This window comes from Pleurodeles waltl, chromosome 9 (assembly GCF_031143425.1).
Source record: "Pleurodeles waltl isolate 20211129_DDA chromosome 9, aPleWal1.hap1.20221129, whole genome shotgun sequence".
Lineage (NCBI taxonomy): Eukaryota > Metazoa > Chordata > Amphibia > Caudata > Salamandridae > Pleurodeles > Pleurodeles waltl.
Window position 1 is genome coordinate 92,747,402 of NC_090448.1, and position 20,913 is coordinate 92,768,314.

Genomic DNA, 20,913 nt, shown 5'->3' on the forward strand with positions numbered 1-20,913 from the left:
TCACGTGTGACTTTCACGATTTATTTGACTCCTTGATTCGGGACCAAATAGTGCGTTGCACAAATAATAAGAAGGTAAAGGAAAAGTTATCATCAATGGACCCTACGTTGGAGGAAAGTATTCAAGTAGCCAGAAGTATGGAACACACGGCTACTTGGATAAAGGAGATAGAAAAGTCCAGCACTCAGTTAAGGGATACTGAGGATAAATCCATGAGAGGTGAAGGAAGTAAAATGGAAAAAACAGGGATTTTCGGTTGATAATACAGAAAAGAAAATGGGTGAAAGAAAAACTTTTAACATAATATGTTTTAGATGTGGCTGTTCTGGTCACATTGCATCTAGTTCTAAGTGTACTGCTCGTAACTTAGTGTGTAGGTCCTGTGGGAGAAAAGGACACTTAGCTAAAGTTTGCAGATCCAAAGGGAAGGCGCTGAATAGTGTGAAATCTATTGATAATTTAGATGCGAATAACCAAGAAATCATTTTACCCATATATCAAATTGGTGAAACAAAGCAATCTATAGCAGAACCTAAAGGTGTGGGAAGGTGGAAAAGTGAAGGTTCCTACAAATTAGAGAAACCACATTGCCATGTGCTTATGGATTCTGTGATGGTGAAAGTATTAGTGGATTCGGGTAGTCTGTTCACATTGATTTCTAGGGGGACTTTTGAAGGCACACTAAAAAAAAGGGTTGATGATTTGTTTAAGACTGATGTAAAGGCTGTTGGCTATGGGGGCAGGAGAATAGAAATCATAGGAATGGAATGGATGGATATTGTGTTTGAGGGGAATGGAGTTTATGGTAAGGTTTATATCACGAACGAGGGATCAGATCTTTTGGGATGGAGACATCAGAAAGATTTGAATATAGTGCTTGACCCGAATGCTCCTAATCCAGTTATGGAGCAAGCGGCCAATGTGGATAAATTGGTTTCCAATGAACAATGGTCTAAAGATTTAATGTCTAAGTTTTCAAAAGTTTTCACTGACAAGCTTGGAAAATTGAAGGGATTTACACATCGTATAATTTTGAAAAGCAATGCGAGCCCAATGGTGCACAAAGTAAGACCAGTCCCCTTTTTGATGAGAGAACCATTACAACATGAATTAGATAAACTTCTTCAACAGAAGATAATGGAGCCAATTGAGTCGTCTGAGTGGTTGGCACCAATAGTTTTGGCACCCAAGGATGGGAACAAGGTGCGTTTGTGCATCGATTTGAGAGACCTCAACAAGAATATATGGGTAGATAGACAGCCCCTTCCGAATATTAACGAAATGTTGAGTGTAATGAGTAGTGGAAGGGTATTTAGTGTATTAGACATGTCAGCTGCATATCACCAGGTCAATTTACATCCAGAATCTAGACCTCTGACTTCTTTTGTAACCCCTCTTGGAGCATATAGGTATTGTAGGATGCCTTTCGGTTTGGCATCAGCTTCTGCTGTCTTCCGAGTAATGCAGAATATTTTTAGAAACCTCGATAATGTTTTATGTTATCAAGATGATGTAATTGTGATTGGAAGGTCACTAGAGCATCATGATGAGTTACTGTTGGTAGTGTTAAAGAGAATTGAAGATTATGGTTTGACGGTAAAAAAAAGAGAAATGTCAGCTAAGGAAGAGTTGTGTGAATTACTTGGGACATGAGATTTCAGCTGATGGCATTGAACCAAAGAAAAGCATAGTGGAGGCAATCAAAAATGCCCCATGTCCTACCAGTAAAGACCAGTTGAAGTCATTTTTAGGGCTAGCAGAATATTGCTCAAAATTTGTATACAATTTTGCGGAGTGTGTAGAACCCATGAGGACCTTATTGAAAAGTTAAAATGTCCATTGCGGGATCTCCAACTTTAGGTCATTTCAATGTGATGAGGAAGACAGTTATATTTACGGATGCAAGTAATGTAGGATTGGGGGCAGTTTTAATTCAGATTGATGATAAGGATGAAAAAATCATTGGCTTCGCTTCACGGAGATTGCAAGGGGCTGAACGGACGTATTCTGCCATAGAGAAAGAAACTTTGGGTTGTTGCTGGGGAATTAACATTTTAAGTATTATTTATGGGGCCTACCTTTCACCTTAAGAACGGATCATAAACCCTTATTGCAAATTTTCAAGTGTGGACGAGGATTAGAAGGTAGTTTAACTCCAAGAATTTCTAGATGGTTATTGTTGGTTATGGAGTTCAATTTTAAGGTGAAATATGTAAAGGGAAAGAAGAATGTGGTTGCAGATTGCCTGTCTAGACTACCTATTGAGGGGTGTGAAAATGGAGGTGATGAAATGTGCAGTGTGCAATTGGAGACCTTCTTGATTGATGGAGAATTGGCTCTAAGTAAGGAGGAATGGGATGAAGCTGTGAAAGATGACCCAGAATATAATAAGTTAAAAGAGCTTGTAATGGATCAAAATTTTCGGGTGGAAGAAGATTTGAAGAATTTTTTTGTGGTAAGAGATGAATTAAGTCTACAAGGAGAAAAGATTTTGAGAAGGAATAGGATAGTACCACCATTGAAGTTGAGAAAGAGATTAGTAACAATTGTGCATGAGGGACATTTGGGTAAGGGTGCAACAAAAAGGAGGTTGCGGCAATTCTACTGGTGGCCTGGGATGGACACCAGTAGGAGGAAGGGGTTCTGAAAATTTTGGTAACAGACAATGGTGTACAATTGGTTTCTGTTGCCATGACCACGTTTCTGGATGGGTTGAGAATTAAACATGAGAAAGTTGCGTTAGGTCGGCCCCAGGCTAATGGTCTTGTAGAAAGGGTGAACAGAATTATAATGGAGAATATTCAATTGTCCTTAGCTAATGGATTGAATTGGAGACATGAGCTGAATAATATGTTATGGGCGCACAGGATTACGCCTCATTCTGTGACAGGTGTGTCACCTTTCATTGCTCTTAAAGGGAGAGAGCCGGGTACTAAGGAATCTCCCTGGTGGATCAGTGAAAAACAGCAAGTGTGTGTTGATCAGAAGAAATTGCAGACAAGAGTTATGGATTCTCAGAGAAGAAATAAAATGAGTTACGACAGAAGAAAAGGAGTTAAATTTACTGAAGTGAAGTGTGGGGATCTTGTAGCGGTTAAGAAGGTAGGAATGGTAAGAAAGGGTGACAGCAAATTTCACATGCCACAGAAAGTAATTTCTGTGAAGAATTCTGTAGTCAAATTGGAAGATGGAAGAGAGTGGAGTATGGGGAATCTGTGCATAGTCAAACAGAAGTAATGGTCATTTGCTTTATTCCATCCAATTGCATTGACTATAATGATATCATCTTATGATGTGCCAGTAGTGGGAATTATATGTGATGGAAATTATACACTGTATAAAAAATAAATAAAAATAAAAGAAGAAGTATTGTATTGGAGTATATGTTTATTCTTATCTGTATTCCTTTCCATTCTAATTCTTATTATTTTTTCCTTCTTTCCTTTTCCAATTATTGTAATATTTACTGTTGTTATCATTGTTGTAATTCGTAAGGGGGAAGATGTGTAGGATCATGCCTCATAGTGAGGGAATGTTGAGATGGTGGAATCTTGGGATCTGGGGATTCCAGGAGTAGGGAGTGGGAGAAGGAGTAGGTGCTGGGGAGCAGAGATGGAGGCTTGATCTGTTGCTGGGGGTTATATACGCTGTTGTACTATCAACATCGAAATAAAGACGAAGAAAACTAACCTGGATTACCGTGTGGTTCCTACAGTAAGTTATGGCTGCTCACTCTTTGCAAGTAGTGTACCCTTGGAGATTCAGTTAGTACACATTTAGCTCTGATGTACGACATCTAGAAACACTTGAAACCTCACCTTGCAACGCCTGCCTTGGTAATGGGGTGGTCCTTATGAGGCTTAGTAAAAGCTACAAAAAGATGCTTAGTATTGCAGAAGGGTTTGGTTTTGTAGATATAGTCCATGAGTTCTTGCTTAACGTATAGGGTGCGCATTGCCCTTTGGGTACAGAATCTTGCTGTTGAAAGAACAAGGGCAACTCAATAGTCTGGTTGATGTGAAAAGGTGAAACTGCTATGAGCAAGAGCTTTGGACTAGTTTGAAAAACCACCATGTCTGTGCATCTAAATGAATGCTTCTTCAATAATTAGTGCTTGTAACTTGATGATGAGTTTGAGTGAGGTTATGTCTACCAAGGAAGACTCACTTCTGGATAGAAACTATAGGTTGCAAGTTTTGAGAGGTTCACACGGAGGACCACAGATCTTCTGAGACCTATGTTAAAGTTCCACACAGTGGCAGAGGTGTTCTTGGGGGTATTATCCTTTGAGTCCCTCCATGAATAACTTAACTACAGGGATTTTGAGGAGTGATATGTGTTTCATGTTTTGTATGTATTCTGCAACAGCAGCTAGGTGAAGATGTATGGAAGTATATGAAAGACCTGCCTTTTGTAAGTGTAAAAGGTAGCAGACTACGGGTCTGACTTAGATATTGGCGGATGAGTTACTTAGTCACTACGGTGACTGATATCCCATCATCTGAAATATAAATCGCATTATGTCCTATGTGATTAAGATTTCTGCAGGCGGGATATTGGAGTAATCCATCTGCCAGTATCTAAATCAGACCCTATCTCTTGAACCCAGACCTTGAAGGAGCCTAGCTGGTTTGAGATATAGTAAAGGACAAAATGCTTCCACTTGTTTGCTTAACATGTGATTGTGGAAGGCCTACAAGCTTCATGTAATATGACCATACACGTATCACAGGGGTTTAGTTAGCCATACTCTGGACCTCAGGTATCAGATCCTTGTATTGAGGTGCTTGGGTTCTGGCTGCCTCGTTTGGCTGTGTTGCTGCATGAGAAGGCCGAGCCCAATCTGTTGCTTCTTGTGGGGTTCTGAAGGATATCAACAGGAACACTGAATACCAGGGATGCCTGTCCTCAAGGAGAGGGTGGAAGAGGAAGAAAAACAGACAAAAATCCTTTATCAGTTCATCCACAGAGCATTGCCCACAGACTTTGGATGTGGGTACCTGGAGGCAAAGCGTGGGCATTTTGATTTTACTGGGGTGGCAAAAAGATCAAAGGGTGAGGTCCCCGACAGTTAGAAGTACCTATGTAGGACTTGTGGGTGGAGTTCCCATGTAAGGAGTTGCTGATGTGTCCAGCTTAGCAGGTCAGCAAAGTAATTGTCCTCTTCCCCATAGGCGCTCTGCTAAAAAGTGAATCTTCTTGCCAAGTGTCCAGTGGTGAATGTGCATTGCTGGTGCAGACAAATGGGGGATGTATACAGTACATGGCTGTCATGTTGTCCATATTTATAAGGACGACATTCCCCTTGATAAGCCTGAAAAAGACTTTCAGGTCTAAGGAGATAGCTAGCAGTTCTAGGTAGTTGATGTAATTGTAGAATTTATAGAGCTCATCAAACCAAGATGCATCTAAGCACTGAACTGGAGAAGAACTGTGGGGCGGGTGAGGACCCAAGGCAGGATAAGCCTCAAACCCCAGGCAACTCAGGAAGAACTAATTAGAATATCCCCACGTTTTCAGCTGCCTGCGGTAATTCAGGTACAGGGTGAAACTCCCAATATGTTCTAGGAAGCAGTACCACAGCCTGGCAGCCAGCACTGTGAACACCCGATTCTCACCTCCCCCACAAACTGGCTTTCCTACACCTAGGTTCCACCACCTTACTACATCCAGCTGATTGTACCCCTGTAGATGGAGAGTCCTAGGAGTCGAACAAAGGGCTTTAAACGACACCTGCTTCTGCACTGGCAACTGATGTAGGAATCTCCGTCCCTCCCCGACTGAGATGAAATTTGGCAGTCCAAGGACCAAATGTGCAGCCGCACTTTGGATAGTTTGGAGATTAGTCAATGAGTATTGGCTGACATTAAGATAAAGGGCATTACAGTGGTCCAGGCAAGATGTAATTAATGCAATCACCACTAACACCCTAAGCTCTTTAGGGAGAAAAGGCAAGATTTTCTTCAGGATCCTAAAGATCCAGAAACAGGAGCACACTGTCCTATTGACAGGTGTCAAAAGTCAAGGTGTCATCGAACAGTACCCTCAAATTTATGGCTGCGGCCACCAAAACGGGTAAAATGCCACAAGTTTACCGCCACCATCGGTTGGTCCAGATCTTGCTATGCCTCCGAAAACCAAGATCTCTGTTTTCTCTCTTTTCATTCTGTGCCAGTTCTCCTTCATCCACCTTCTGATTCCCATCATGCAAGTCCTAACCCTGTCAGCCACCTCTTCCCAGTCATCAGAAATGGAAACAATGAACTGGGTGTCATCCACATTGGGTGACACCTAGAAGCCGAAAGAACTCACCAGCGTTGCAAGAGGGACAACATACAAATGAAATAGGGTAGGACTGAGGGAAGACCCCTGTGGTACACGTCATGGGAGTTGGACATGATCCGGCTCTGAAATCCCCACAACTAACTATAGGAGTCCTCTCCATCAGGAAGGACTCCAGTAAATTCAGCGCCATATCCTTTTGCCCAGCTTACATCAGCCTTTGCACCAATGAAGATGGAGATATGGTGACAAAAAGTGCGGATAGGTCTAACAATACCAAAATAACTGCACCTCCCTAGTCAACTTGCATGCAAATGGTACTTGATGTGTTGACCCTGATGTTGTGAGGTCCACCTTTTTGACAGTTATATTGTCAAGATGTGCCCAACCCATACCTAAGTGAGTGACGCGTTAGTGGTGATGGTCCCTTGCAGAAGGGAGCCCAGAAATGCCTGCCGAGCAACAGGCTTTGGCTGTTCCACCACTGCACAGAGCTCTGAGTAATGGCCTTAATCAACACTAGATCCTCTCAATTACTATTGCCCCATGAGGCACTGTTGGGAGTGGGTATATATGTAGTCTGGTGCGTGGGACAATCCCTATAAAGTAAGCCATCACACCTAAGAGCTTCATTACAGTTCATACTGTGAGTGGAAGAATGGACTGAAAAAGAGGTAGCAGTAGTTGAAATGCCATCACCATTGCTGGTTGGGAGATGCTTTCCCTGTGACAGCATTTAACACTGAGCCCAGAAAGGGCTGGATCTGTTGAGGTGTAATTTCTTTGTACTTAGGATTAACCCTAAGCTGTGGAATAAGGTCACTGTTTCTAGAGTATGTGCTAGGTATTGTTGTCTGCTGCTGCTCTTGATTAGCCAGAGGTGGAGGTATGGAAAGACATGAAACGCACCTCAGCCGAGGTGCATGGCCATCACTGCCCGGCACACTGGGAGCTCTAGAGACTCCGACGGGTAGGACTTTGAATTAGACATATTACCAACTACCACAAACCAAAGATACTGGTGCTGGGCAGTGTAGATGGGGGAAGGAGGAGTGTTTGAAGTCTAGCTCCATCCGCTTGGTGGAGCAGTGGTTGTCAAACAAAAGAGCTCTAACAAGACGTGCTGGTTTAGCAGCCTCAGTTCTAGGATGGGCTGGAGGGTACCGTCCTTCTTTACAATGAAGTAGTACAGCGAGTATGTGCTTTTCCCTCATTGATGTGGTGATATGAGCCGAACAGCACCCGTTTATTGGAGTGCTTGAACATAGTATTCGAGGACAGTGAGGTGGCCTTGACTGAGGCTGTGGAGGGAAGATGGAATGTTGGGGGATGGGAGAGGAAAGCGGGTGGAAGGGAATTCTAAACTGCAACTGTGCAAAAAAAAAAAAAAAAAAAGTTGGTTCGAGTTGAAGGGATGGAAATCCTTTAGTCTCTGCCTGAAAGCAGTTGCGTGATTTGGAGGAGAGGGGATGGAGTGTGGGCAAATCAGTTTTTGGAGGCAGAAGCGCTCCTTTGCAGAGCCTCCGCTTCCTGTGTCTTATTGTTGTTGCCTGAGTAGCTACCTACTGTATACCCCCTTCATAAAATGCCTCCTATTGCTGCTGGTAGGTTTGCTCCTGGCTGGATGGGAAGAGGGTACTCCCCCACGCCTGGGTTGCTGTGTGTGAAAAAGTTCCCCTCGGAATGGCAGACTACAGGGTACCTAAGGAGTTTACTATTTTGGTGACCTTCTTTATCTTTTCCAACTTCTTATCCACTCGGGGCTGAAAGAGATGTTGGCCATCAAATAGAATGACTTGTACCCCGAGATTCATATTGGACCTTCAAGATGCTGGTGGTATGGGCAGCACCCAGTGAACAATGGACATTTGCTTTGGAGATGCTCTTCCCTGATCTTCCAGCAGGTCTCAGGGAGGTGCTGCATCAGCTCCTCCGTTTCCTCACAGTAAAACGTGTTGTACCTTGACAGCAAACCAACTGAACTGGTAATACACCAATGGGTGGTTGCTTCGACCACAAAGCTGTTGCCTGTGTCATCAAGGCGCTTACTCTCCTTGGATGCCAAAGGGCGTCGGCTGTGGCTTGAGCAGAGGCACCCTTTCGTGTAGTATGAATCACCAAGGAGTCTGGGGGAACCTCGCCACAGTTGTAGAGTGGATTGTTGTGAGAATCTTTGAATTTCTTCCTGATCCATGCCATGAAACCCTTGGCCTTGACAAGGTGTCTGAAATTATCCGGGACCATCTTTAACATAGCCTTAGCATATGGAACGACTGACAGATGTGTTCAGTACTGGAGACAGTGAGGATCACATACGTCTCGGGAAGATGCTCGACCTGTCTGAACCTGATGGTGGTTGAGTAGGTGCCCATGCAGACTGAAAAATAATATATAAAAACATAAAAAGCATGGGTGGGGCAAGGAAGCAGCACAGAGGATGTGAGGTGAGGAGGAAGCAGGTCACTAAGCCAAGAGTAAGTTGAGGAAGCAACAGACAAGGTGGCAGTAGAGTGAGAAGCACACAATGGGGCAGTTAATTGGGGCAAAGCAGCTCACGAGGGAGAGGGGGAAAGAGAACACATGCACTCTTGTGGAATGCTGAATGAAATAAAAGTAGCTCCCTGAATGTGAGCAGTGGACTGTTAGAAGTCATTCCATCAAAAGAATAGTAAAGAAGCTTTGCTTCAGGAGAGGGGTAACCAAAGAAGTGGATGGAAAGACACTTATTAAAAAAAAATAAAAAAAACAAGCATATGAGTAACATTAAAGTCAAGCAACAGTAAACGGTGAGTTGCCTCTAAGCAACAGTAACTTTTTGGTACGATCCAAAAGAGGTCTTTTGACAACACACAGCTGTCTACAGGCAACACCTAAGAATTGTAATGGCTTGTAGGGGCACAATGAGGCTGAGCAGCACCATGCTGTATTGCTAGTGTTGGCTGCACACAGGTAGCCTATGCTCCTGTCATTTAAGCTCACCTGAGTTTTACAGTAATAACCAAGGTAGCAAGAGGGACTGTTGGGGCTCTATCAAGCCACTAAACTCCCAGCATCAGTTCTTCACTGTCACCTGGGTATTCATGCACACAGAGAGGTTAGCTACATAGAGAACAGAGTGCCCTGCTTCACAACGCATGTCTGAAATTGAGAAGATGAAGATCTGGGGATAACGGAGGACAGAGTTTCACCTTCCATGACTAAACATCAGAAGGAGGACAAGAGGCGAGACCAGCAGTGGTTCTCCAACTCGATACCAAAGATGGAAGAGTTGCATGTAGCTCCAGCTGTCAGAAGCAGTGGTGGGTGGGTGTTAAGAGCACGTTGAAAACGCAGTATAACCTGAGCTGGGGTGAAGATTTATAGACTCAAGCGATTAGATGGTGGTGAGAGAAAGTGTCAGTGTCCCATTGATTGCATTTGGAGAACCTCCTCCCAGTTGTGATTAGGGTCACACCACACTCCACTACCAGAGGGGCCTATGACTCGTCCTTTAGTGGCTCCCAGCAGCTTTCTATGACCTTTTTGACCATGAGTGGATTTGAAAATCTGCGACCATTAGGTCTTTGCCTCCCTCCATTCAAGCTACTGACCCACACTTCCAAAGTCCCTCATAACCCGGGACCTGCCTACATCAACCACAGCCTGAACTTCCACCAACCAGCCCCATCCTCCTCCCTATCAGTCGCCCACACTCCCCGCATCCACAGAATCACCAGCGATGACGCTTCTCCTCCTACCGCACAGCAAAAGCTTGCAACGCCATCCCCCTGCAGGTTCGAACCTCCCCACCTCTACCAGGATTTCGTAAAGCACTTAAGACCTGCCTATCCGACTGAGCCAACTGCCCTCTGCAAGCACCTGGATACCCTCGGGGGTGATAAGCAGCGCTGTACACATAGACTGATTGAGATCCCCTCCACCATACCACCCAAGTCTCTAAATCAATAAGCTGAATTAACATATCACAGTATTCTAACATGCGTGATCTAATAATTAATTCCATATACAAACCCATTAGATAAACGTGGGTCAACGGTTTCTATATGTAATAATTAATACCCCATTCCGGAGCAAAGACCGGAAGGGTGCCCAGAGGGGATGCACTACCAGCCACGGGTTTGGAGCCTGTTCCAAAATGGCAATTGAAAAAAAACATAGTTTTCCTTCCCTTTTAATTGTCGCGCTTGACACCAAGCAGCCCAACACATTCTGTTAAAAGCAAAACACATATTCTTACATACTTTAAGGCTACACTGCCACCTGCTGGACTCCGCGTGTAAACCCTTTTCAATCCTCGGAAGAGGAGTAAAGGCATCTCGGAACACTTAAAGCGATATTTCGAGACAAGACTCAAGTATTGTGGGGAGGTGCCTCAGGGAGGGTTGTAGCGCCAATCCACTCAGAGAGCGCGCTACGCAGTGGATGCGAGGTTGAAGGGTGTTGTCTGTTTGAGTCTATGTGGGAAAGGCTTCAGGGTCGTGACTGAGGACCACCGAAGTGCGTTTATCGTGACGATGTACCCGACAGTGTGATGTCTGAGTGAGAGATGAAGGAGCATTTTTATAGCTTGAAGTATGGTGGAAACTCTGATTTAGCGACCCGGGCAAGATGTGGGCCGTCTGGGTGTGGCTCGGCCCTTGACTCATGGAGCCATCAGAGCTGAACCAAGTCTCGTGCGGTTTTAATAAGCAAAAACTGCTAAATGTAGAACAAAAAGCGCTGGAAACCCAAGACGGTCTCCAGCAGCCATGCATTTGCCAGCTCGGGCAGAGCAAAATATGCGGGATGTCCAAGACCTCTTATCAAAGTAATTGTTGTTATTGATGGGGGTGGCCCTCGCTTGAAATCCTACAGTTTATTAAATCAGGGCAGGGGAAGGATATTCAATTAAAAAAAAAATTCCTGCCTTTACTTAAATTACTCCTTTCTAGAAATTCAGTTTATATATCTATCGTGTCAGACTACATTAACACATGATGTACGTATTAATTGAACACACTCCACTAATGTAATTCAGGACACAAATAATGAATTACAAAGCATTGCCCTGTGGTGGTAAGTTGGAGGAGCGACAATGTATATTCAACTCAGCAAGTGGATGAATATCTGAAACAGGTAACCCCGGCTCAAATCCCGGCTGTCCACTGGGCCAAACTGCCTGACCCTGGGCTTATTACTTTACGTTTCTATGCCACATTTTGACTGCCAAATCCGAGTGCACCTTAAAGTACTTCAAATCGAGTTGTGTGCTACATAAAAATCTTACTTGTACATGATTTAGTAGCCAATGTTGCTTCACACGTACATGCATGCCAACATTCTGAAATAAGAGAAAGATTTAAAAAAGTAGGACCATACTTTCACCGTAAGCTTTCATTGAAGCAGAGGCAATTTCATGAGGGAGACTGCTAAAATGAGGCCGTTTTTTGGCTTAAAAAACTGTGAGCTTCCTGTCTGAATCGGGCCAGTTGGAATTTATGCACATCATAAACATTTTGGCCATATTATAATAGTTAGTGTTTGGCTCTCACAGTCAAGGCAGATCCCTGTCTCGATTCCGCAACTGCACCAAGGGTCAGTGCTTAATAGGCAGCTTAGCATCACATTTATTTTGGGCATTTGGAGGAGAGAGGTTGTATGAGCAAGCAATACTTAACAGAAACGATTTTCAGACTACCTACAGAGCTATTTTTCTGTCAAAGAGCATGACCAATGTAACTGAATAGTTTAAAAAAAAAAAAAGAAGGACAAATACTCCAAACCAGTGGCTCCCAAACTGGGGTCCAGTGACCCCTGGGGGTCCGCGAAATCTGCTCAGTTGATCCTTGACTGCTTCATTACTGGAACCTGGGGACCCCCACTGAATTATTATTGGAATCCGTAGACTGCTTAGTCTACGGATTCCAATAATAATTCAGTGGGGGTCCCCAGGTTCCAGTAATGATGAAATAGGGGTACACAGATGTCAAAAGGTTAGGAACCACTGCTCTAAACTTTTTTGGAACCTTTAATTGAGTCTATCAATTTAGAGCATAATATTAATAATGTTTACTAAAGTTTAAAATAAACCGCACAAAATCTATCGATTAAAATTAATGCAAATTATTGAAATAGTTTAAAACAAGTAATGGAAAACCCAGTAAGTCTACGATCAGCTGCTGCGCCTTTGGCTTCGTCAATGCTTCCTTTGTTATGATTTCTGTAAAACATTTTGTAAAATGTTATTGCTGGGGAGCTACCGGCCAATGTATTTTTTGGTCTCATAATGCATATGTTACCATAGTATCCCCTGGCACCGGAGGGACTACTTATTGTGCGGATGTGCTCCTCGTGAAAGAGCAGAATGTCGTCACTTACAGTGAAGTTAGCCAATGGCTGGAGTGGCAGACACATTGCCCCATGCCGTATTCTGTAGTGGGCGGAAGAATACTGTGAATGATAGAACAGTCCAATGGATCTACAAGGCTGGCTGAAATCCTGTAGAAGTTAGTACATTAGATATGTACTTTTAGTAAACTAACAAAGATGGGTCTAAAAACAGATCGAAATGTTATAGTTGCAATAAAAATACGTTTTTGGGGCCATAAAAAATGACAACTTATCGTTTTCACTTAGGCTCACCGAATCAAGGAGACAAGGTTTGAGATATTTACTGCTTAACCCATCTAACCCTTCACGTTAATTATAGCACGACAGCGCCATGTGTTAAAAACGCTACCTGCATTTACTTAGTTTCTAACAACTAGTTCCTCCACATGGCTAATCCTATATCTGCCAGGCTTATATACACTGTAGTTATACTACAGTTAAGTTTACAAAAAGTCGTTTCTAACTCCAATGTACACGATTACAGTGAAGCAACAACTCTAGTCTCAACATGGAGGGGAATATCTCCACAAACACCTAAAGAAAGCACTTAGAAACAAGATCAAAATTACCTTCATTATAGCCCAATCAGTAAAAAAATTATGTGATAACTAAGAGGGGCATCCAAATACTTGGACGTACCAGTGGAAGAAAGGTAACTACTTTGAATGATTTTGAAGTAACATGCAGCTTGAAGACATTTTTGTAAAGAAACAAAATAATATGCAACTACTGATTTCCAACCTCAAGAAATAGACCTTACTTCAAATTAACTAATTAACCTCAAAGTAGATGACCACAGTTTGGCTGCATTTCTAAAATTCACCTCAATAAGGATCGGCATGACCCAGCCTTACTCCCCCACATGGGTGGGCACATGTGAGGAAGAGTGGCTGTAAGAAGATGTACTTCATACTCCTGAGAAGAAACTATGCTGTAAAGTTTGCTGTATCCTACAGGACAGACCCTTTTCAGCTAAAGGATTTAGGAGCTTAGGGCCAGATGTAGCAAAGGTTTTTTTCCATTCTGTGTCTATTGGAAAAAGTGCTCGTACATATGGCCCTTAATTCCCAAGTTCTCAGCGATAAGACCAAAGCATCCCTCAGGTCTTCACACACAACAACCAGAGCTTTCCACAGAGATCTCAGAACCAGCATTTACTCTACCAAGTATCCACATTAGCTCCTGCTAAAAAAACAAAAACAGAAAAAGGACCAGAGCACGTCAGAGCAGCAGAAGTGGTAAAAATGTAGTCAAAAATGAAAAATGTAATACAATATAATACAGCAGACACCCATTCACTAGGGGTACAAGGACTATGTGCTGCAGTGAGCAGAAAGCCAGTGGAGGTGTCGGTCAGCGTGAGGTGAGAATGCTTTCCCACCCCAAGATGGAGTTCAGAGAGTGCCATTTTCTTTGTGGTGGTGTGAAAGTGGTGCAGCGTCACAAGAATATCCTTGAAGCCTTTATACACCAGAGAGGGGAGGATGCTTAGAACTGGAAGCACGCGCCGCAATGAGGTAGTTCATACTCACGGGAATGCCTTGGAGCTGCGGCTTGTCCAGGAGATTGTGCAGCTCGTTTCGAGAAGCTTCTATCTTTTCACGGTCAGCAGCGTCAACCATATACCTGTTCACAAGAGATAGCATAATATTTTTCTAATGCAAAGTCCATAGTACACTTACAACACCACTTCAGGCTAGTGAAATGAAAAGCAGAGAAGGAGCACTTTACTCTCCTGACAGCAATATTGTATTCACAGGTACAAAGCTCTTAACACCAACACACCACCAGACCCGGGGGCGCTCCTCTCGTGCTTAGTACACAAAACCCGTGCAGGTGAAAACTGCTGGGGCATTTTTTTCCTTTGGTGGGATTTTATGCAGATAAGTGGAGTAAAAACGTAGTGAACTGTGGCTGGGAGGTTCCTACTTTCTGGCAAAAATAAGACAAGCTAATCACCACCAAATAAGAAATTTGTACACATCCATAATAAGTGCCTAGATAAATAGCTTCAAAAAGAGCATTAAGTTTAAAACTTGAAAAGGTGAAATAGTTTAAAAGCTACAGCAATAGGTCACGGTTTAATCTGCTAACCTGTGAAGACAGACATGCACAAAATGTGCATTTGTTGGCAATGTGAGGCCAAAAAAAGGGAGAGGAAGGGTGATGTAAAATATTCCCTCGACATTGTAAACGCATGCAGTCCATTGGAGACTGAAAAGTGCTCCCAAATATGCAGTAGGTGAGATAAATACTTCTATTGGAAGAGGCAAGATGTGACAGGCAAAGTCTCCAGCCAATGGCTGAAAGGTTGGTCCAAAAACTACTTATCTGGTATAGAGGGGAGGGGCCAAAGTCCTGTCTGTAAACTAGAATTAGGCCTCCTTAGACAGCTGTGTTGACCCAGGCCTTAAAAAAGGGACCACTATTTAACAGCAATAACAAAATATGTGGAACCGAGTTTCAATCAGTTCCTGTTTGTCCTAAAATTTGAAGCCGTTGTCAAACCTTACCAAAACTGCAAGAGGTGGAACATTATTTGAGTCCTGTGAACATGTTGATGGCACTCTGTGGGCAGCTCTAAATGGTCCTTGTTAAAAGCTATTCTGGTAACTGAGACAGTCTAGGTAGGGGCTGATGCCTCAGCTAGACCTCTCAAACATGTTAATTTCCAGTTATTTACACCAAGAAAATAAGGGCAGAAGTAAGACTCAAGGGGGCTAGTCACGTTTTGCATTTTATATTTTTATAAATATTTTTGTCCTTCCTCCTCCCCGTGCTGCCAGCAATAAGTACCAAAGCCCCGTTTAAAAAACAGCAATAGAGCCCCCCACAACCAGCGCATAGAGCCTAAATAGCCAGTGGCGTAACGAAATTGAAAGGGGTCCCCACCCTGCACAGTAAATGGAGGGGTTCCCCCTCTCCCTTTCGGACTATCGCCGGAGCTCTCCGGCCAGGGCGCTGTGCTGAGGCCCCTCCCCTCCCCCCCCGGAGCTTGAAGCTCGGGGCTCCGCCCCCTGCCGCACCGCTAAGGTTGCGGGGGCCTTTGTTACGCCAGTGGAAATAGTACATTAGCGACTTACACTATAGCGTTAACTCCTCGGCAGTATCTCTCCCACATGCTCCGGAATCGAGGCTGTCCACCGATGTCCCAGATCTGAGAAAGGAGAACAGAAAACGCATCACTGGAAATGTGTCCAGTAAAGAGGACAATGCTGAGCTACAGGTACCAGCGTGAACTCCCTGAATGTTGCAAGTGTTGTCAATCAGGATCTGCAGACAGAGGTAGGCACCAGCAAAACAAACATCCAGCACACCTACCTGTCAGTGAGAGCTGGCTGAGATCAGACAGCTTAGAGAGTTAAGGGTTTGCTATTCCTATCACTGTGAAATACAGCCCCTATAAAATGTGCTTATCAAGTTCTCCCTTTATAGTCAGTAGCAATGTACATGCTGCCTCCTGCCCTATGGCCATACCGCAAAAAGGAAAAGTTAAACTACAAAGAATCGACTTTTTCCTGCTCTGGATGCGGCAACTGCTTTAAGTATCACGTGATTTCCAGCCACTGGTCAGCTGTATAGCTGACCAAGTTCAGATGGCTCTGTGGCTTTAACAATGGTGCAGCAGGTGCAGTTCACAGGGGCCCAGATCCCTGAGGGGCCCAATAAATCCTTATAATTGTATTTTCATACCCCAACAGCAGTGAAAGGGGCCATTTTCTAGCTTGCACCAATGTCTGTAGAATCCTTGCTATGGTACTGCTTGAACATACACTGCTGATATTAGGTACTGCAAGCCTAAACAAGCATTGGCAAAGCGAATAAGTGTCGCCAATCTGAGAACTATAGGGTTAGTCCATGTCTTTTAGCTACGTGTTCAGAAATGGAGTGGATGTATGTGGCGTGGAATTGAAATATGTGTAGTGTAACCATGTTATGATGCAGAGTGGATTTATGCGGAGTGTAATTATGTAGAGTGGAGTGGCATGTAGTTAAGTTTAACTATGTGACACAATGTTAACTTATACTGTTTGGAGTTCAATTATGTTGTGCGCAATTATGTGGGTTATGGTGAAATTGTGTGGCCTGGAATTGTGTGGTGTTGACTGGAGCAATGTATAGTGGAATTATATGGCACGGTGTGCAGTGGTATTAAGTGGCCAGTAATTATGTGGTACCGAGTGTAGTGGAATTACGTGGAGTGGGATTGTATGTCATGGAGTGTAATTATGCAGAGTGGTATTCAGTGGTATAACAAAACATAACGGGGGGGGGTCCAGCAAAGGACATGGAGCCCCCCCACCCCTGCCCCCACAACCTACCACTTTTGCTAAGGGGACCCCCCTAGCGCTCAGGGACACCTGCACAGCAGGGATGCGGGGACTTATGTTACACAACTGGTGGGATTGTGGAGTGGCATGTAGTTGATTGGAATTATGTGGTGAGGTGCTGAATTATGCGGCATGATGTAGAATTCTGTGGTGTGGTGTGGATTGGATGTATGTGGTGTGTAGTGGAATTATGTGTTGTAGAGTGGAAGTATGTGGTTTGTTGTCGAATTATAAGGTGTAGAATGGAATTGTGTGGAGTTGAATTCTGTGTTGTAGAATAATGTGGCATTGATTTATGCATTAAACAAGGTTTTAAAACAGAGGTGTGCATCACATCCTAGAGTTTTGAGTCAAGCACTTCTGACCCTCCCTCTCTGCCCCACGCCATCAGTATTCACTGCTTGCAGATGCTCTTCCCCTAAGTGACCACTCAAGTTCTCCTCCCAGCCCACAGCACCTAGCCAAAAAAAGATTTGAAGCAAACCACCAAATGAAAGTGGACAAAAACTACCTACGCCTGCTGCAGTTGTTCATAACAAATGGGACAATTTAAACTATAATATAGCTCCAGCTACACAGAAAATAGCAAGTGAGTTGAGCACAGAATTCTATCCAAAGTACACAGCCTGAGAGGGAGAGAAAAGTGAATAAGGCTCTACACCTTTGCACCGGAAACTTATCTAGTGTAAAGAAAACATCACTGTATTTCAAGCATTTTCAATGCAGTAGCTCTCGCATTTACTTGGTTGGGGCTACTGGCATTGTAAATGCCTAACTTGACTTTTTTGCCATATTAATTGGTCAACCCTTCCACATATTTTAGTTCTTTCTGCTATATAATTCCAGTGGCCCTGCATATAGCTAAAGGGCTAGCAGTCCTACTGGAATATTTTTTAAACAAGGCCCTTAAAATACAAACTACTCCCAGGTGCAAAACATAGTTACTTGGCAGCTGGTACAGGCGACACTGCCCGCGGGGCAATGAATAAATAATTGTACTCCAAGAATAGTGCTTACTGGATCACAGTCCCTTTACTGCAGCCTGGGGAGTCAAACAAAACGCCCATGATTTTTCACACACTGGAGGAGGGCCACCTCAAATGATATCAATGATCCTCAGTCAGTCTTGAGCTGAAATATTAGTTATAGAATATTGACCATTGAACAGCATAGTCAACTGTAAGCTCTCTTCTAGGTTATGTTTATAAATACATGCACACACCAAGTTTCACAGACTCAAACGTATGTAGTTAGGTTTCTGCTATGTATTTTCAGCTTGTATCACATTATAAAATTAAAACTACAAGTCCCAGAATGCAAAGCTGAAACAAACTAAATGAGCAAATCGTGCATCATACTAAGGAGCTGGACAATTTTACAAATACTACTGCAAGGGCTGGTTTTCAGCTTGTATCATGTACAAAAATAAAACTACAATTCCCAGAATGAATGTGTGCTGAAAATAAGGTGTACTAAGCAGATCAGAGTGCATGTAAGGTAAAAATGTAAAAATAACTCTGGCGATCTATGTTCTTTCTGGAGAGAGAGCATACTTTTGTCTAGTGGAAGCTTGGAGTCATCATAAAGTAGCACGCAGGGTTAATGTGCCTGCTGCAAATAATGTGTACTAGGCAAATCACAAAGTGCATTTAATGTAAAAATGTCAAAATAACTCTGGTGATTTATGTTCTTTCTGGAGAGAGAACACACTTTTGTCTAGTGGAAACTTGGAATCATCATAAGGTGGTGCACATGGTTAATATGCCTGCTGCAAAGAACGTGTACTAAGCAGATCAGAGTGCATAAAATGTAAAAATGATACCACCAATCGAGTTTGCGCTGTGAGCGCCATGGCAGCCACGAAGCGTAGGCAAGAGAAAAAAGTAGTTTGTCCACGCTGAAGTATATCGGCAATCGTGCAAATATCCCTGTAACAGGGTCAGTGTCCAAGGCGGAAACCAATCCGCCCCAAGGCGGGAGAAACAAAGCATTTACCAAAGCCATCAAGTGATTTTTGAAATGTAAGCCCACGAATAAATGAAAGTGATGGGCGTTAGGTGGACATGGTTAAAAGCCCACAATACTTACAACAGGTCAAAGGGCCAGCGTGCTCGACCTAAAAATTGAGAAATTGCACAAAAGTAGAAGCAACTGAACTGATAGCAAGGGTACGAACAGTCAACAGCAATTATACAGAGGAGGCAGCTGGTGATGGACAAGAGTGGGGAGTGTGAAGTCTTCACTCCATTTTTGGAGAGGTAACACCCAACTCCATTAGCCCCAGGCTGCAAGATGTTGGTGGTATTATAATTTACTGAATGAAATAAATTGTTTTCATACAACTGGCATTCTGAACTCACATATTTGAAAAGTCTTTCTTACGTCATAATGGAAAAAAGGGAGTTTTGGTGAAATAACATTTTTGCCTCAGGTCAAACAATTTAAGAGAGTAAGCCGTGATTAATCCTTGTTTTCTGGTTTCACTTTATATAAATCAGCCACTAATTGGATAGCTATTTGTCATTCCTTACTTATTTTTTACCTCTTTGTGCTTTTTTTGTGCGTTTTTATGTAGTTTGAGCTCGAGCCGAAGATATTGAAGGCGCTTTACATGAGCATAAGTTAACTGACACATGGACACACTCATTTTTGTGGTCTTCTAGGGCACAGGGAGATTATGTGATTTGTCCAGAATCACAGGATGTTGAACTTACGCCAAGACTGAAACCTGGTTCCCCAGTTCCAATGTTGGAAGCGCTGGCCATAACGCCACATCTTGTTTAGTGAAATGGCCACATTAAATCTAATTCTGCCCAGCACTAGTCCAAGCTGAGCTATGTCATTTGTTCAAACACTAAACAGACTATGTTGTTAATTGAAGGGTTTCTACAATGTTTCAACTTCAGTGCGCTAGACTTGGAGATACAGGCATCGTTTGAAAAAGTGCCTCTGCAACTGTCATTTCGAATTTTCTGTTTTGAATACTACTCAATGTTTTTGTCAAATGTGTATGTGTTAAAACACTTTTTGTGGAGGTGAAGGGAGGAACATATCTTGGTCAATTGGAAGCCCTCGTGTTGGACGTTTCCAGGGTTTTTTCTGTGTAAAGCCACTTCATACAGGAAGAACTCGAAATGCACTATTAACCTCCAGTAAAATAGTGTTGTGATTGGCTCCTCTCGTTTTCTCACCAATCAGAAATCCAGTGTTGCAGTCTCAGATTTAAGCACTAGCAAAACGGGATGGCGGAGCAGGCAAAAATGGGATGCAAACAAAAAGACGCAGGTGGGCAACAAACAACAAACATGTTTACTTACGATGACGCATGTCTGTCCTAGCGCATGTTGTCACCTCCTGCAAAAAGCGATTCATTAAAAGGTATTAGCCCTGGCCTGTCCTCTGATATTAAAGTGAAATCTCCCTGCCCCTAGCAGCCTATTGGGTGCACCCCCTTCACAAGCGCCTCCCTTGGAAACAACTCCGCATGACTGGCCAAATAAATGTGACCTCAGCGTGAATCCTTGCTCCAGCAAAAACCTGCAAAGGTCTACGAATGGTTCTTTGAAGGGGACTTCAAGTTGCGATCTAGAAACCTCAATATTAAATGACCACACAATCTGGGTGCTTTTTCAAGAAAGAGTCACAATTTCTGGATGTTTTGTCGAATCGACTTACAGTTTTCTAATGAAGTGTTATGTCCAACTACGTGGGATTCAAAGTGAAGTAATCGGTGTTCAGCATGCCTTTCTACGTCTCACTTTGAAGTCAGAGAATTAAAGTAAACAGGCCCCTCGGGGAAACAGCGCTTGACATTTGACCTCGTTTTTGAATACACAGCAAATGTGACGAGATAAGAACAGGATCTACAAGCCTGTTTACAGAGGAGCATGGAGCAGGAATGATAGTGCACTTTTTGCACTTCTTGGTGTGA

At 43.2% G+C, this 20,913-nt stretch overlaps 1 protein-coding gene across 1 annotated transcript in view; it reads right to left on the reverse strand.

Annotated features, from left to right (window-relative positions):
- The window catches only part of ARL8B (ARF like GTPase 8B), an 87,575-nt gene that overhangs the window by 17,922 nt on the left and 48,740 nt on the right, over positions 1-20,913 (reverse strand). Inside the window, exons 3-4 of the mRNA XM_069206346.1 lie at positions 15,735-15,808; positions 14,184-14,277 (exon numbers count right to left, since the gene is read on the reverse strand). Of these exons, the coding sequence (XP_069062447.1) occupies positions 14,184-14,277; positions 15,735-15,808 (168 nt within the window). The remainder of the gene's footprint in view (positions 1-14,183; positions 14,278-15,734; positions 15,809-20,913) is intronic.